This window comes from Salmo salar, chromosome 23, assembly GCF_965601325.2.
Source record: "Salmo salar chromosome 23, fSalSal1, whole genome shotgun sequence".
NCBI classification, from domain to species: domain Eukaryota; kingdom Metazoa; phylum Chordata; class Actinopteri; order Salmoniformes; family Salmonidae; genus Salmo; species Salmo salar.
The window spans coordinates 42,833,416-42,853,914 of NC_138313.1; the positions used below are offsets into that span (position 1 = coordinate 42,833,416).

At 38.7% G+C, this 20,499-nt stretch overlaps 1 protein-coding gene across 1 annotated transcript in view; it reads left to right on the top strand.

Annotated features, from left to right (window-relative positions):
- The first annotated feature begins 1,028 nt into the window (after positions 1 to 1,028).
- LOC106584665 (tripartite motif-containing protein 16) overlaps positions 1,029 to 20,499 on the top strand; it is a 29,350-nt gene continuing 9,879 nt past the window's right edge. The window contains exons 1-3 of the mRNA XM_014170166.3: positions 1,029 to 1,676; positions 2,997 to 3,092; positions 10,215 to 10,448. Of these exons, the coding sequence (XP_014025641.1) occupies positions 1,080 to 1,676; positions 2,997 to 3,092; positions 10,215 to 10,448 (927 nt within the window). The 5' untranslated portion in view covers positions 1,029 to 1,079. The remainder of the gene's footprint in view (positions 1,677 to 2,996; positions 3,093 to 10,214; positions 10,449 to 20,499) is intronic.

Below are 20,499 nucleotides of genomic sequence, written 5' to 3' on the forward strand. Positions count from 1 at the left end.
CTGAGATTAGGAGCACTCCCTTTAAGAGTGTGCTCCTAATCTCAGCTCATTACCTGTATAAAAGACACCTGGGAGCCAGAAATCTTTCTGATTGAGAGGGGGTGAAATACTTATTTCCCTCATTAAAATGCAAATAAATTTATAAAAATTTTGACATGCGTTTTTCTGGATTTTTTGTTGTTGTTATTCTGTCTCTCACTGTTCAAATAAACCTACCTTTAAAATTATAGACTGATCATTCTTTGTCAGTGGGCAAACGTACAAAATCAGCAGGGGATCAAATACTTTTTTCCCTCACTGTATATATATATATACAACAATACACACTATAGTAAAAAGTTAAGGAATTAAGAAACATAAAAATATTAGGAAGAGCAATGTTGGAGTCCAGGAGTATAAATAAATACATAAATAAATATATATATTTATCATGCAAACACTGTGCACATATACATTCAATAATGGCAAACCGTCCCTTTACAAGTCAGAATGTTTAATAAACTTTTTGTTTAATAAACTTAATATCAGCTGATATACCAAAGTGCTGTACAGAAACCCAGCCTAAAACCCCAAACAGCAAGCAATGCATGTGAAAGAAGCACGGTGGCTAGGAAAAACTCCCTAGGAAAAACTCCCTAGAAAGGCCAAAAACCTAGGAAGAAACCTAGAGAGGAACCAGGCTATGAGGGGTGGCCAGTCCTCTTCTGGCTATGCCGGGTGGATACACATAGGTGTATTATAAGGCATTATAAAGGTCATTAAAAATGATTATAATATGTACTTCATAGAAACTGTTACCCTTTATAAATTCAAACAACTCACATTTTAATATTCATTATGTCATTTATTCCATATTAAGGGCTCTAACCAAGGAAAAAAACTATTTGTCTCCCTCTTGATGTTGCATGCAGTTCCTCTCTCTCTTCCTCCCTTCCTCTAACCCCTACCTCCCTCTCTTTAACCCCACCCCTCTGACAGAACCAGGAAGTCCACCCCCTCCCACAAACTCTCTTCTGAGGAAACTAAACTGATCTGAGTCTCTGTGTCGTCTGTCTGTGTGAGAGTGAACAACAGTCCAAATGGCTCAGCAGGGAGCTCTGCTGGACCAGGACCAGTTCTGCTGTTCTCTCTGTCTGGATCTACTGAAGGAGCCGGTGGCTATTCCCTGTGGACACAGTTACTGTAGAATCTGCATTGAGGGCTGCTGGGATCAGGATGTTCTAAAAGGGGTATATAGCTGTCCTCAGTGCAGAGAGACCTTCACCCCAAGGCCTACTCTGAGGAAAAATAACATGTTGACTGAGATTGTGGAGAAACTGAAGAAGACAGGACTCCAGGCTGCTCCCCCTCCTGCTCTGTGCTATGCTGGACCTGGAGATGTGGCGTGTGATGTCTGCACTGGGACCAGAAAGCAGAAAGCCCTCATGTCCTGTCTGGCGTGTCTGGCCTCTTACTGTGAGACTCACCTCCAATCTCACTATGAATCTCCTGCTTTGAAGAAGCACAAGCTGGTCAAAGCCACCACACAACTACAGGAAAAGATCTGCTCTCATCATGACAAACTGCTGGAGGTTTACTGTCGTACCGATCAGCTGTGTATCTGTCTGCTGTGTACAATGGATGAACATAAAGGCCATGATACAGTGTCAGCTGCAGCAGAGAGGACTGAGAAACAGGTAAGACCAGAACAACTTGTTGGTGACTGTCTGATAAACAAAGAATTAAACATGCAGTAGGAACTAAGGCTGTTTGAAAATGAGATCATTCAAATGAAATAGATCCTTATCAGAACAAATATGAACACAAACATTGAGTTTATAGATATGTTAACCCAGATTCTTCAAATGTATCACCATTTTCTAAAGTCTGTTAGGTTCTGAACAGACAGAGTGAAAACTCATTATTCACCCACAGGGTCATACAGCTGCAAAGACAATGTATGATTACACAAGCACATATATTTATAACTTTATACTAGGTGGGATCAACTCCTTACACATCCAGACAGCCAATACCTCTGTTGCTAGGCAGGAACTTAATTGGTTCCTCTCACTGGTGTAGTCATGGCCCTGTCTGATGCTAGAACCTTGGTGGGCGGGGAAGTGTATGTGTGTGAGATAGGACTGTAGTAGGAGGGTCATTGTGGTGGGCCACTGTGGCCCCCCTCCCAGAGGTTTCTTCTCACTTCATCTGTTGACTTGACCTCGTAACGAATTCCTGTCTCCTCCCTAGTTCTGCAGCTGGCCTGCCTTATCAGAGACTAACTAGACTGTTGAATTCCTGGCTCCTCCCTAGTTCTGCAGCTGGCCTGCCTTATCAGAGACTAACTAGACTGTTGAATTCCTGGCTCCTCCCTAGTTCTGCAGCTGGCCTGCCTTATCAGAGACTAACTAGACTGTTGAATTCCTGGCTCCTCCCTAGTTCTGAAACTGGCCTTATCAGAGACTGAAACTAGTTGCCCTTGGTCTCCCTCTTTAGGAACATTAATGTTCAACAACAACATGTTTGAACAGAATATTTCAGCACTTCCCCTTGTCTCACTCAGTAACTTTCCATACACCAAGTTCCTATCCACCCTTCATTGACCCCAACATATACATTCATTATACATGTAAAGTCATCAATACATTCTAGTATGGTAACATGAATAAGTATATTTCAAGTTAGAATCCAACAAGTCAAAAATTATTATTATTATTCACTATCAAAGACCATTATCATTTGTTATCTAACACCATTATCATTTGTTATCAAATACCATTATCATTCGCTATCGAACTCCATTATCATTCGTTATCAAACACCCAATCAGCTCCCTGATTTGTGTACTGTTAAAACTATAATCTTTCACATAACAACATAATGATATAATTTCCCGCAGACACTTCCTCAATCTTTGTATCCCTATCTTCTATGGGACCTATGTCACATTACTATACTATTGATCAACTGGACTAATAAAGCTTGATAGCTCATTGAAGAGTGATTCTCCACAGAGGCAGCTGGGGATGAGTCAGCAGAAGGTCCAGCAGAGATTCCAGGAGAGAGAGAAGGAGCTGAAGGAGCTCCAACAGGCTGTGGAGTCTCTCAAGGTGAGTATTGTTGACCAGAGGAGACACACCATTTCACTTCTCTCCTCCAGTCAGAGAGGGAAGGGCCCCTCTCCAATCCCACTGACCCCACTGTTGGGAACAGGCTGTCTTTCAGAAAATAGACTGTTTAATGTAACCTCATCACGGCGGGGCTACCTCATCACATAACCATGAGTAACCATGACTGACTCATGTCCCCTATACATTAACATGGAGCTCTCTCTCAATTAAAAGATTCAAAGTAGTGGAATGGGGTAGTGGGTTTTTAATGAATGTAGGGTTAGTTGGAAGGCTGTTTTTTAGTATCATTTGTAAAAATTGTATTAAATGTTTTTTTCCCCTTTTCACATTTTGTTTCGCAAAGTAAAATATATTTATATTATAGTCCAGTATGGGGCGGTAATGCAACATATTGGATGCCAACCGCCGTTAAACTCCAAAGAAGAATATTTATATATATATATATATAGTTGAATTTGAAAGTATACGTACACCTTAGCAAAATATATTTAAACTCAGTTTTTCACAATTCCTGACATTTAATTCTAGTCAAAATTCCCTGTCTTAGGTCAGTTAGGATCACCACTTTATTTTAAGAATGTGAAATGTCAGAATAATAGTAGAGAGAATTATTTGTTTCAGCTTTTATTTCTTTCATCACATTTCCAGTGGGTGTAACGGCTGCCTTTAGAGAGACTGGACCAAAATGCAGCGGAGTTAGTGTTCATGATATATTTAATGAAACGGAACACTATACAATTACAAAAACAATAAACTGACAGCCAACACAGTCCTGTCAAGTACAAACACTGTAACAAGAACAATTACCCACAACCCCCAAAGGAAAAGTAGGCTACTTATGTGTGACTCCCAATCAGCCACAACCCTCTACAGCTGTGCCTGATTGGAAGTCACACGGCCAAAATAAACGAAACAATCAAAACACACATTCTCTTCTGCCACGTCCTGACCCAACTACACCCTCTACTGGTCAGGACGTGACAGTGGGTCAGAAGTTTGCATACACTCAATTAGTATTGGGTAGCAATGCCTTTAAATTGTTTAACTTGGGTCAAACATGTCGGGTAGCCTTCCACAAGCTTCCCACAATAAGTTGTGTGAATGTTGGCCCATTCCTCCTGACAGAGATGGTGTAACTGAGTCAGGTATGTAGGCCTCCTTGCTCACACACGTTTTTCAGTTCTGCCCACAAATTTTCTATGGGATCGAGGTCAGGGCTTTGTGATGGCCACTCCAATACCTTAACTTTGTTGTCCTTAATTTCTATGGGCTAGGTGGGACCTGCGGGACACACAGCCAGTGAAATAGCATGGCGCGAAATACAAAACAGCAGAAATCTCATAATTTCATTTTCTCAAACAATCAACTATTTTACACCATTTTAAAGATAAACTTCTTGTTAATCTAACAACATTGTCCGATTTCAAAAAGGCTTTACGGCGAAAGCATAAAATTAGATTATGTTAGGACATAAACTTCACAAGAAAAACCACACAGCCATTTTCCAAGTAAGGACATGCATCACAAAAACCAAAAAAACAGCTAAAATATTCACTAGCCTTTGATGATCTTCATCAGATGGCACTCATAGGACTTCATGTTACACAATACATGTATGTTTTGCTCGATAAAGTTCATATTTATATCCAAAAACCCCATTTTACATTGGCGCGTGATGTTCAGAAAATGTATTCCCACCAAAACTAACGGTGAATGTGAACATCAATTTACAAAAATACTCATCATAAATGTTGATAAAATTTACAACAGTTATTGAAAAAATTATATATATACTTCTCCTTAATGCAACCGCTATGTCAGATTTTAAAATAGCTTTACGGAGAAAGCACATTTTGCAATATTCTGAGTACATAGCTCAACCATCAAAGCAAGCTATACAGATACCTGCCAAGTTCTGGGGTCAACTAAACTCAGAATTAGTATTATAAATATTCTCTTACCTTTGCTGATCTTCGTCAGAATGCACTCCCAGGACTGCTACTTCCACAAAAAAATGTTATTTTTGTTCGAAATACTCCATATTTATGTCCAAATACCTTCGCTTTGTTCGTGCGTTCAGATCACTATCCAAAGGCGAGCGTAAATCCAGACACGAAAAGTTTAATAGTTCCATTACCGTTTGTAGAAACATGTCAAACGTTGTTTACAATCAATCCTTAGGGTCTTTTTAACATAAAACATCGATAATATTCCAACCGGACAATAGCGTATTCATTCAAGAAGAAAAAGAAGCAGCGGCGCACCAGACGTGCCTGCGCAGTAAACAACTCACTGGTCCCAGGCAGTCCACTCATTGACTGAGCTCCTATTTTCTGCCCAGTAACAGGAGAAGGATGAAACACGTTTCTAAAGGCTGTTGACAGCCAATGGAAGCTTTAGGAAGTGCAACGAGACCACACAGACACTGTAGTTTTGATAGGGATTCAAAAGAAGAACTACAAATCTCATATTTCCCACTTCCTGGTTGGATTTTTCTCAGGTTTTTGCCTGCCATATGAGTTCTGTTATACTCACAGACATCTTTCAAATAGCTCTGGACACTTCAGAGTATTTTCTATCCAAATCTACTAATAATATGCAAATATTTGACTCTGGGCCCGAGTATTAGGCAGTTTATTCTGGGCATGTTTTTCATCCGAAAATGAAAATACTGCCCCCTATACCTTAAAAAGTTAAGCCATTTTGCCACAACTTTGAAAGTATACTTGGGGTCATTGTCCATTTGGAAGACCCATTTGCGACCAAGCTTTAACTTCCTGACTGATGTCTTGAGATGTTGCTTCAATATATTCACATAGTTTTCTTGCCTCATGATGCCATCTATTTTGTGAAGTGCACCAGTCCCTCCTGCAGCAAAGCACCCCCCACAACATGATGCTGCCACCCCCGTGCTTCATGGTGGGGATGGTGTTCTTTGGCTTGCAAGCCTCCCCTTTTTTCCTCCGAACATAACGATGGTCATTATTGTCAAACGGTTTTGGAGCAGTGGCTTCTTCCTTGCTGAGCGGCCTTTCAGGTTATGTCAATATAGTACTTGTTTTACTGTGGATATAGATACTTTTGTACCTGTTTCCTCCAGCATCTTCACAACGTCCTTTGCTGTTGTTCTGGGATTGATTTGCACTTTTCGCACCAAAGTATGTTCATCTTTAGGGACAGAACGCGTCTCCTTCCTGAGCGATATGATGGCTGCGTGGTCCCATGGTGTTTATACTTGTCACGTCCTGACCCTTTTAAGATGTCATTTTCTATTGTAGAGTAGGTCAGGGCGTGACAGGGGGTGTTTTGGGGTGGGTTTCTATGTTATCTATTTCTATGTGTTTAATCTAGGTTTCTATTTCTATCTTGGGGTTTTTGGGATGATCTCCAATTAGAGGCAGCCGGTCCTTGTTGTCTCCAGCCGTGACAGTACTTGCGTACTATTGTTTGTACAGATGAACGTGGTAACTTAATAACCTCTTAGCTATAGGGGGCAGTATTTCACGGCCGGATGAAAAACGTACCCAAATTAAATGGCCTACTTCTCGGGCCCAGAGTCAAATATTTGCATATTATTAGTAGACTTGGATGGAAAACACTCAGAAGTTTCTAAAACAGTTTGAATGGTGTCTGTGAGTATAACAGAACTCATATGGCAGGCAAAAACCTGAGAAAAAGTCAACCAGGAAGTGAATGATCTGAGAAATGTAGTTCTTCTTTCTAGTCCCTTTCGAAACTACAGTATCTGTGCTGTCACGTGGCACTTTCTAAGGCTTCCATTGGCTGTCTAAAGCCTTAAGAACGTGGTTTGAGCCTTCTCCTGTCTCTGGGCAGATAATAGGAGCTCAGTTACTGAGTGGTCTAGCTGAGGACAAAGAGATTGGATATGCGCGGTCACGAGAGCACACTTTTTTTCTTTTCCTGCTTGAATGAATACACTATTGTCTGGTTGGAATATCATTGCAATTTTATGTAAAAAAATACCATAAAAATTGATTTTAAAAGCATTTGACATGCTTCTAAGTAGGGTAATGGAACATTTTTACTTTTTGTGTCTCGAATTGCACTCGCGCATTACCCTTTGAATAGTGACCTGAACGCACGACCAAAACGGAGGTATTTGGACATAACTATGGATTATTCCGAACAAAAACAACATTTCTTGTGGAAGTAGCAGTCCTGGGAGTGCATTCTGATGAAGATCAGCAAAGGTAATACAATATTTCTAATACTAATTCTGAGTTTAGGTGACCCCGAAGTTGGCGGGTGTCTGAATAGCTAGCCGTGATGGCTGAGCTATGTACTCAGAATATTGAAAAATGTGCTTTCTCCGTAAAGCTATTTTAAAATCTGACACAGCGGTTGCTAACCTCTTACATCTAGACGTTCCGCTAGCGGAACACCTGCTCCAATATCCAATGATAGGCGTGGCGCGAATTACAAATTCCTCAAAAATCCCCAAACTTCAATTTTTAAACATATGACTAACCACACTGTCCGATTTCAAAAAGGCTTTACAGCGAAAGCAAAACATTAGATTATGTCAGCAGAGTACCCAGCCAGAAATAATCAGACACCCATTTTTCAAGCTAGCATATAATGTCACAAAAACCCAGAAGACAGCTAAATGCAGCACTAACCTTTGATGATCTTCATCAGATGACACGGCTAGGACATTATGTTATACAATACATGCATGTTTTGTTCAATCAAGTTCATATTTATTTCAAAAACCAGCTTTTTACATTAGCATGTGACGTTCAGAACTAGCATTCCCACCGAACACTTCCGGTGAATTTACTAAATTACTCACGATAAACGTTCACAAAAAACATAACAATTATTTTAAGAATTATAGATACAGAACTCCTTTATGCAATCGAGGAGTCCGATTTTAAAATAGCTTTTCGGTGAAAGCACATTTTGCAATATTCTGAGTAGATAGCTCGCCATCACAGGCTAGCTATTTTGACACCCACCAAGTTTGACCCTCACCAAACTCAGATTTACTATAAGAAAAATTGGATTACCTTTGCTGTTCTTCGTCAGAATGCACTCCCAGGACTTCCACTTCAATAACAAATGTTGGTTTGGTTCAAAATAATCCATAGTTATATCCAATTAGCGGCTTTTTGTTCGTGCGTTCAAGACACTATCCAAGGGTGACGAAGGGTTACGCGCCCGACGTGTTTCGTGACAAAACATTTCTAAATATTCCATTACCGTACTTCGAAGCATGTCAACCGCTGTTTAAAATCAATTTTTATGCTATTTTTCTCGTAAAAAAAGCGATAATATTCCGACCGGGAGTCGTTGTTTTCGTTCAAAGACGAAAGAATAAAAACATGGAGTCGGCTCGTGCACGCACCTCCAGTCTCTGTTCTCTGATCGACCACTATCTAAATGCGCTAGTGTTTTTCAGCAAGGGCCTGCAAAGACATCATTCAGCTTTTTGCCGCCTTCTGCGAGCCTATGGGAGCCGTAGGAAGTGTCACTTTACAGCAGAGATCCCCTGTTTTGGATAGAGATGATCAAGAAGGCCAAGAAATGGTCAGAGAGGGCGCTTCCTGTTTGGAATCTTCTCAGGTTTTGGCCTGCCAAATGAGTTCTGTTATACTCACAGACACCATTCAAACAGTTTTAGAAACTTTGGAGTGTTTTCTATCCAAAGCTAATAATTATATGCATATTCTAGTTTCTGGGCAGGAGTAATAATCAGATTAAATCGGGTACGTTTTTTATCTGGCCGTGAAAATACTGCCCCCTATCCATAACAGGATAAAGGAGTAGTCTATCTGTAATTCTTAAAATAATTGTTATGTATTTTGTCAACGTTTATGATGAGTATTTTTGTAAATTCACCGGAAGTTTTTGGTGGGAAATACATTTTCTGAACATCAAGCGTCAATGTAAAATGCTGTTTTTGGATATAAATGTGAACTTTATCGAACAAAACAGACATGTATTGTGTAACATAATGTCCTAGGAGTGTCATCTGATGAAGATCGTCAAAGGTTAGTGCATAATTTAGCTGTGTTTTCGGTTTCTGTGACATATACCCTTGCTTGGAAAATGGCTGTGTGATTATTTGTGTCTATGTACTCTACCAACATAATCTAATGTTTTGCTTTCGCTGTAAAGCCTTTTTGAAATCGGACAATGTGGTTAGATTAAATAAAAGACTGCTGTTATAACTTTCAGACTGCCATTGTTTTGGGGAAATAGGGACATGTCTGTCTATTTCTCCAATGATCTCTAATAGATGTATTTATTTTAATGGTTTGAAGTTCTACACCATTTTAATCAGGATAACCTATTATTTCTAATGATGTAAGTTTGGGCAGCGGACAATGCTGTAACCAATTGATAATAGTTAATACGTATATAATAAAATACTCCTGAAACTCTGAGGTCGTCCCATTGTTTCCTAGAGGGGAAATATAGGTATGTCTGTTTATTTCACTAAATATCTCACAATGTGTATATTTAGATGTATTCATGTCAGACACCATTTTAATCAGGAGAATCTCCTCTTTCTAATGACATAAGGTTGGACAGCGTCCTCTGCTGTCATCGATCGCTAGACCAGAAATAGTCAGAAGTTGCCATTTCTTTGCTACTTCCTGGTAATGCAGATATAAACACACTTGGCACCATCGTGGTGCGGATGTTCACTTTCTACACCAGTTGTTATTTTAAATTTTCGTCCTAAGAACGGGTTTTAAATGGTGCCATTTAGGGAAAATTGAATTCTAAGAATCATTCCAGTCAGAAGAGACTCGTTTCAATTCATTTGCTATGGCCTCGCTAGTGTTCCAGCTCAGCCAATGTTCTTTGGACGTTTTGACTCGTTCTATTGTCCAGCCTACTAGGACTCAGGGGGCAGAGGCTGGGTCTAGCTCTGCTACGGGGCAGGCTACTGGAGGGGGGACCAGGAGGGAGGAAAGTAGAGCAGGGCCAAGCAGTGTTCTGTACCTGCCTGTCCAGGAGGGAGGACAAGGCCTGGTGGACCTGGAGAGCAGGGTGGCAGCGTTCTGACTCAAAGCAGCAGAGAGGTTACTGTACCTACTGTCTCTCTCTCCATCTCTCTCTCTGAAACAGCGCTCTGCACAAGCAGCAGTGGAGGACAGTGATCAGATCTTTACTGAGCTGATCCGCTCCATTGAGAGAAGGAGCTCTGAGGTGAAGGAGCTGATCAGAGCCCAAGTGAAGGCTCAAGTGAGTCAAGCTGAAGGACTCCTGGAGCAACTGAAGCAGGAGATAGCTGAGCTGAGGAAGAGAAGCACTGAGCTGGAGCAGCTCTCACACACAGAGGATCACATCCATTTCCTCCAGGTAACTAAACTGTCTTGTTACATGTGATATGAAATTAACTTAATGTGAAACTATTGATCTCAATCATTATTTTGTCCTATCTGTTTGTCATTCTCTCTGTGTCTCCCTCTCTCTGTGTGTCTCTCTGTCCCTGGCTCTTTGTATGTGTCTCCCTCTCTCTCTCTCTGTCCCTGGCTCTTTGTATGTGTCTCCCTCTCTCTCTCTCTGTCCCTGGCTCTTTGTATGTGTCTCCCTCTCTCTCTCTCTGTCCCTGGCTCTTTGTATGTGTCTCCCTCTCTCTCTCTCTGTCCCTGGCTCTTTGTATGTGTCTCCCTCTCTCTCTCTCTGTCCCTGGCTCTTTGTATGTGTCTCCCTCTCTCTCTCTCTCTCTCTGTCCTTGGCTCTTTGTATGTGTCTCCCTCTCTCTCTCTCTCTCTCTGTCCCTGGCTCTTTGTATGTGTCTCCCTCTCTCTCTCTCTGTCCCTGGCTCTTTGTATGTGTCTCCCTCTCTCTCTCTCTTTCCCTAGCTCTTTGTATGTCTCCCTCACTCTCTCTCTCTGTCCCTGGCTCTTTGTATCTCTCTCTCTCTCTCCTCTCTCTCTGTGGCTCTTTGTATCTCTCTCTCTCTCTCTCTCTCTCCTCGGTCTATCTCTCTCTCTGGCTCTCTGTGTGTGTCTCTGTGTGTGGCTGTCTCTCTGTGTGTGTGGCTGTCTCTCTGTGTGTGGCTCTCTCTCTGGCTCTCTCTCTCTCTCTGGCGCGCTCTCTCTCTGGCTCTCTCTCTGGCTCTCTGTGTGTGTCTCTGTGTGTGGCTCTCTCTCTCTCTGTGTTTGTCTCTGTCTCTCTGTGTGTGGCTCTCGCTCTCTCTGTGTGGCTCTCTCTCTGGCTCTCTGTGTGGCTCTCTCTCTGGCTCTCTGTGTGGCTCTCTGTGTTTGTCTCTGTGTGTGTGTGTCTCTCTCTCTCTGTGTGTCGCTCTCTCTCTCTGTGTGTCGCTCTCTCTCTCTGTGTGTGGCTCTCTCTCTCTGTGCGTGTCTCTCTCTCTCTGTGTGTGGCTCTCTCTCTGTGTGTCTCTCTCTCTCTGTGTGTGGCTCTCTCTCTCTGTGTGTTGTTCTCTCTCTCTCTGGCTCTTTCTCTCTCAAATTCTTTTAAAATTCAAATTCAAGCTGCTTTATTGGCATGTTAAACATTGTGTCAATATTGCCAAAGCAACAATGTATACAATATACATTGTAATAAAATTATAAACAATAACAAATAATAATTTAAAATGGTAGTAAATAATAACACAAAATTAAATACAAAAATAACAACAATATATGTAATTTTTTATAGAAATGTAATAAATATAAAAAGCTAAACATGGAAAATGAAACTATAACACAACTAAATAACTCACTTTCACCATTACATCAACACTACAACTACCATCATTACTACTACTACCACCACCATCATTACTACTACTACCACTGTCATCATTACTACTACTAAAACCAAACTCATTACAACTACTACTACCATCATCATTAATACGACAACTAAAACCACACACTACTACTACTACTACTACTACTACTACTACTACTACTACTACTACTACCACCATCATTACTACTACTACTACTACCATCATCACTACTACTGTCATGTCCTGACCCTAGTAAGATGTCATTTTCTATAGTAGAGTAGGTCAGGGCGTGACAGGGGGTGTTTTGTGTTTTTCTGTTTTCTATTTCTATGTTTAGTTCTAGTTTTTCTATTTCTATGTTGGGGTTGTTTGGGGTTGATCTCCAATTGGAGGCAGCTGGTCCTCGTTACCTCTAATTGGAGATCATATTTAAGTTGGGGTTTGTCTATGAGGTTTTGTGGGTATTTGTTTTCCGTTTTGTCAAGTGTACCTGACGGAACTGTTGGCTGTCGTTTTGTTGTTTTGTTTAAGTGTCTTCATTAAAACCTCTTGCATTTAGACGTTCCGCTAGCGGCACCTCGTTCCGCCAGCGGAACCCCTAGCCAACAGCCAATGGGATTGCATGGCGATTATGTTAGGATACAACCACACCAAAAAACAACACAGCCATTTTCTTAGCAAGGACAGCCATTTTCAAAGCAAGGTTAGTCGTCCAAAAGCACAAAACCAGCTAAAATTATGCACTAACCTTTGACGATCTTCATCAGATGACAGGACATTATGTTAGACAATACATGCATTTTTTTGTTCCATCAAGTTCATATTTATATCCAAAAAACCCATTTTACATTGGCGCGTGACGTTCAGAAAATGTATTCACCCCAAAATATCCGGTGAATTTACAAAAATACTCATCATAAACGTTGACAAAATACATAACAATTATTTTAAGAATTATAGTACTCTTTTATGCACCGCTTTGTCAGATTTCAAAATAACTTTACGTAGAAAGCACATTGTTCAATATTCTGAGTACTGAGCACCATGCTATTCAGTTAGCCATCCAGCCACGGCATCCCCAAAACGCTGAAATATGTAAAAAATATTATCTTACCTTTGCTGATCTTCGGCTGAATGCACTCGGAAGATCTCCCACTTCCACAAGAAATGTTCATTTGTTCGATAAAGTCCATCATTTATGTCGAAATAAATCCGTTTTGATGGCGCGTCCAGATCCCCATTCCAAAATGCATCTATCCACCGTCGACGAAAAGTTATAAAGTTCCCTCAGCGTTTGCTGAAACATGTCAAACATGTTCACATTCAATCTTTAGAGTATTATCGTAGAATTGCGATAATATTCCAACCGGACAATAGCAGATTCATTACAAAATAAAAATAAAAATGGCTAATCCTTCATGAGTGCGTGCGAGGTAAGGCAATGACCCCAGCCAGAACATTTACTCTTCCGGGTATTATTCAATCAAATTGTATTCTAGAAGCCTCAAACGAGGTTCTAATGACTGTTGACATCTAGTGGAAGCCTTAGGAAGTGCAATATGACATCACAGACACTGTAGTTTAGATAGAAAATCATTTCAAATGACTACAGCCATCTGAGGTCAAACTTCCTGTTCGGATTTTTCTCAGGTTGTTGCCTGCCATATGAGTTCTGTTATACTCACAGACATCATTCAAACAGTTTTAGAAACTTCAGAGTGTTTTCTATCCAAATCTACTAATAATATGCATATTCTAGTTCCTGGGCCCGAGTAGAAGGCCATTTAATTTGGGAACGTTTTTAATCCGGCCGTGAAAATACTGCCCCCTATAGTGAAGAGGTTAAAGTCAAGAAATGAGCACTCTACACGCTGCGTCTTGGTCACCTTTATACGACCCCTGTTATAACTACTACTACCATCATCATTACTATTACTACCACCACCATCATTACTACTACTACTACCATCATCATTACTACTACCACTAAAACCAACACTACTACTACTACTACTACTACTACTACTACTACTACTAACACCAACATCATTACTACCACTACTACTACTACCATCATTATAACTACTAATACCATCATCATTACTACTATTACTACCATCATTACTACTACTACCATCATTATTACTACTACTACCATCATCATTACTACTACCATCATCATTGCTACAAAGACTACCACCACCATCATTACTACTACTACTACCATCATTATTACTACTACTACCATCATCATTACTACTACCATCATCATTGCTACAACGACTACTACCACCATCATTACTACTACTACTACCATCATTATTACTACTACTACCATCATCATTACTACTACCATCATCATTACTACCACTACTACTACAAACATCATTACTACTACTACTACCACCATTATTACTACTTCTTCCATCATCATTACTACTACCATCATCATTACTACTACTATAACTACCATCATCATTACTACTACAACTACCATCATTACTACTACTAATATCATCACTACTACTACTACCATCATTACCACTACTAGTACCATAAGCATTACTACTACTACCACCAGCATTACTCCTACGACTACCATCACTACTATTACTACCATCATTACTACTACCACTACCATCATTACTAATACTACTACCATCATTACTATTACTACCACCACCATTACTACTACTACCACCATCATTACTCCTACTACTATCATCACTACTACTACTACCATCATTACTACTAATAGTACCATCAGCATTACTACTACTACAACCACCATCATTACTCCTACTACTATCATCACTACTACTACTGCCATCATTGCTACTACTACACTCATCATTACTACTACTACTATTACCATCGTTACAACTACTATCATCATTACTACTACTACTAGCATCATTACTACTACTACTACTACCATCATTACTACTACTACCATCATTACTACTACTACTACTAATACTACCATCATTACTACTACTACTACCACCATCATTACTACTACTACTACCACCATCATTACTACTACTACTACTACCACCATCATTAGTACTACTACCATCATCCTCATTACTACTACCACTACTACTACTACTACTACTATCATCATCATTACTTCTACCACTACTACCATTATTAATACTACTACTACCATCAGCATTACTACAATTACTACTGCTATTGCTACTAATACTACCATCATTATGACTACAACTACTATCATCATCATTACTACTACTACTACTACCATCATTAATACTACTACTACCATCAGCATTACTACAATTACTACTGTCATTGCTACTACTACTATCATCATTACTATTACTACTACTATCATCACTACTACTACCACCATCATTAATACTACTGCTACTACCACTACTTCATCATCATTTCTACTACTACTACTACCAATATTACTAATATTGCCATCATCATTACTACTATTACTACTTCTACTACTACTACCACAGTCATTTCAACTACTACTACTACTACCACCTTCATCATTACTACTATTACTACCTTCAGCATTAATACTACTACCATCATCATTACTATTACTACTACCATCATCATTACCATTACTTCAAATACCATTTTCATTACTACTTCTACTTCTACCATCATTACTACGACTACCATCGTCATTACTACTACTACTACTACTACTACCATCATTACTACTACTACCATCATTACAATTACTAATACTAGCATTATTACTACTACCACCACCATCATTACTACGACTACTATCGTAATTACTACTACTTCTTCCATAATTACAACTACTACTAGCATCATTACTAATACTACTAGCCTCATTACTACTACTACTACTACTACTACTACTATCATAATTACTACTACTTCTTCCATAATTACAACTACTACTACCATCATTACTACTACTACCAGCACCATAATTACTACAAATACTACCATCATTACTACTACTATCATCATTACTACTACTACCACTACCATCAGCATTACTACTACTACTACCACCATCAACATTACTAATATTACCGCCATCATTACTTCTACTACTACTACTACTACTACCACTATCATCATTACTACTACTACTACTACCATCATCATTACTACTATTACTGCCATCATTTTACTACTACCATCATCATTACTACTACTACCATCATCATTACTACTATTACTACCATCAATGCTACTACTACTACTACTACCATCATTACTACTACTACTAGCAGCATTACTACTACTACCACCATCATCATTACTACTACTACTACTGCTAATACCATCATTACTACTACTACTACTACTAGCATCATTACTACTACAACTATCAACATTACTACTACTACCACCACCACCATCATTACTACTACTACTACTACTACTACTACTAATATCATAATTAGTACTACTACTTCCATCATTACAACTACTACTAGCATTATTACTACTACTTCCAGCATCATTACAACTACTACTACCATCATTAGTATTACAACTACTACCATAATTACTACTACTACTATCATCATTACTACTACTACTACCAAATTAACTACTACTACTACCACCATCATTACTACTACAACTACTACCACCAAAATTACTACTACTACTACCACCATCATTAGTACTACTACTCTCATCATCATTACTACTACCACTAGTAACTAGTACTACTGCTACTACTACTATCACCATCATTACTACTACCACTACTACTACTTTTATCATCATCATCATCATTACTTCTACCACTACTACTACCATCATTACTACTACTACTACTACTACTATCATCATCATTACTACTCCTACTATCATCATCATTACTACTCCTACTACCACCATCATTACTACTACTTCTACTACCATCAGCATTACTACTATTACTACCGTCATTGCTACTACTACCATCATTACTATTACTACTACTATCATCACTACTACTACTACTACTACTACTACCTTCAGCATTAATACTACTACTACTACTATCATCATTACTACTACTACCATCTTCATTACTACGACTACTACCATCATCATTACTACTACTACTACTACTACTACTACTATCATTACTGCTACTACTATGATCAATACTACTACTACCATCATCACTACTACAACCATCACATCATTACCACTACTACTACTACTATCATCATTACTACTACTACTACTACTACTATCATTACTGCTACTACTATGATCAATACTACTGCTACCATCATCACTACTACAACTATCACCATCATTACCACTACTACTAATACCATTTTCATTACTACTTCTAATTCTACCATCATTACTACTACTACCATCATCATTACTACTACTACTACTACCATCATTACTACTACTACTACTACTAGCATCATTACTACTACTACTATCATCATTACCACTACTTCCGCCATCATTACTACTATTACTACTACTACTACAACTACTACTATCATAATTACTACTACTACTTCCATCATTACAACTACTACTAGCATCATTACTACTACCACAACCATCATTACTACTGCTACCACCACCATAATGATTACTAATACTACCATCATTACTACTACTAGCATCATTACTACTACTACTACTACCACCATTACTACTACTACCATCATCATTACTACTACTACTATCATCAATACCACTACTGCTACCATCATCACTTCTACGACTATCAGCAATACTTCTACTACTACCATCATTACTACTACTGCTACCATCATCATTACTACTACTGCTACCATCATCATTACTACTACTACTACCATCATCATTACTACTACTACTACCACCACCATTACTACTACTACCATCATCATTACTACTACTACAACCGCCATCATAACTCCTACTACTATCATCAATACCTCTACTGCTACATCATCATTACTACTACCACTAAAGCCATCATTACTCCTACTACTATCATCAATACGACTACTGCTACCATCATCACTTCTACTACTATCAGCCTTACTTCTACTACTACCATCATTACTACTACTACTTCCATCATTACTACTACTTATGCTACCATCATCATTACTACTACTGCTACCATCCTCATTACTACTACTACTACCACCACCATCATTACTACTACTACTACCATCACTACTCCTACTACTATCATCATCATTACTACTACTACTACTACTACTACTACTACTACTACTACTACCACCACCATCATTACCACTACTACCATGATTACTACTACTACCACCATTACTACTACTACCATCATCATTACTACTACTACTAACGCCATCATTACTCCTACTACTATCATCAATACCACTACTGCTACCATCATCACTTCTACGACTATCAGCATTACTTCTACTACTACCATCATTACTACTACCGCTACCATCATCATTACTACTACTACTACTACTACCATCATTACTACTACTGCTACCATCATCATTACTAGTACTGCTACCATCATCATTACTACTACTACTACCATCATCATTACTACTACTACTACCACCACCATTACTACTACTACCATCATCATTACTACTACTACTACCGCCATCATTACTCCGACTACTATCATCAATACCACTACTGCTACCATCATTACTTCCACTACTATCAGCATTACTTCTACTGCTACCATCATCATTACTACTACTACTACCACCACCATCATTACTACTACTATTACTGCTACTACCATCACTACTACTACTACTATCATCATCATTACTACTACTACTACTACTACTACTATTACTGCTACTACCATCATTACCACCACCATCATTACCACTACTACCACCACCATCATTACCACTACTACTACTACTACCATCAACATTACTCATATTACCGCTATCATTTTACTACTACTACTACCATTGTCATTGCTACTATTACTACTACCATCATTACTACTACTACCATCATAATTACTACTACTACCGTCATCTTTACTACTACTACAGCCTTCATCATTACTACCATCACTACCATCATTGCTACTACTACTACCATCATTACTATTACTACTACTATCATCACTACTCCTACCACTATCATTTCAACTACTACTAATACCAATATTACAACTATTGCCGCCATTTTACCACTACTACTACTTCTACTACTACTACCACAATCATTTCGACTACTACTTCTACCTTCATCAGTACTGCTACTACTACTACCACAATCATTTCTACTACTACTACTAACTTCAGCATTAATACTACTATCATTACCATAACTACTACTACTACCCACAGCACTACTACTACTACCAGCATCATTACCACTACTATCATCATTACTACTACTACTACTACTATCATTATTGCTACTATTACCATCAATACCACTACTACCATAATCACTACTACTACCACCACCACCACCATCATTACCACTACTACTAATACTATCATCATAACTACTTCTACTACTACCATCATTACTACTACTACCATCATCATTACTAATACTACTACTACCATCATTGCTACTACTACAATCATCATTACTACTACTACCGCCATCATTACTACTACTACTACTACCATCATCACTACTACTACTACTACTACTATCATCATTACTACTACTACTACTACTACAGTCATCATTACGACTACTACCGCCATCATTACTACTACTACTACTACTACTACTACTACCATCATTACTACTACTACTACTACTATCAGCATTACTACTACTACTATCAGCATTACTACTACTACTATCATCATTACTACTACTACTATCATCATTACTACTACTACTATCATCATTACTACTACTACTACTATCATCATTACTACTACTTCTACCTTCATCAGTACTACTACTACTACTACCACAATCATTTCTACTACTACTACTAACTTCAGCATTAATACTACTATCATTACCATAACTACTAATACTACCCACAGCACTACTACAACTACCAGCATCATTACCACTACTATCATCATTACTACTACTACTACTACTACTATCATTATTGCTACTATTACCATCAATACTACTACTACCATAATCACTACTACTACCACCACCACCACCATCATTACCACTACTACTAATACTATCATCATAACTACTTCTACTACTACCATCATTACTACTACTACCATCATCATTACTAATACTACTACTACCATCATTGCTACTACTACAATCATCATTACTACTACTACCGCCATCATTACTACTACTACTACTACCATCATCACTACTACTACTACTACTACTATCAGCATTACTACTACTACTATCAGCATTACTACTACTACTATCATCATTACTACTACTACTATCATCATTACTACTACTACTATCATCATTACTACTACTACTACTATCATCATTACTACTACTTCTACCTTCATCAGTACTACTACTACTACTACCACAATCATTTCTACTACTACTACTAACTTCAGCATTAATACTACTATCATTACCATAACTACTAATACTACCCACAGCACTACTACAACTACCAGCATCATTACCACTACTATCATCATTACTACTACTACTACTACTACTATCATTATTGCTACTATTACCATCAATACTACTACTACCATAATCACTACTACTACCACCACCACCACC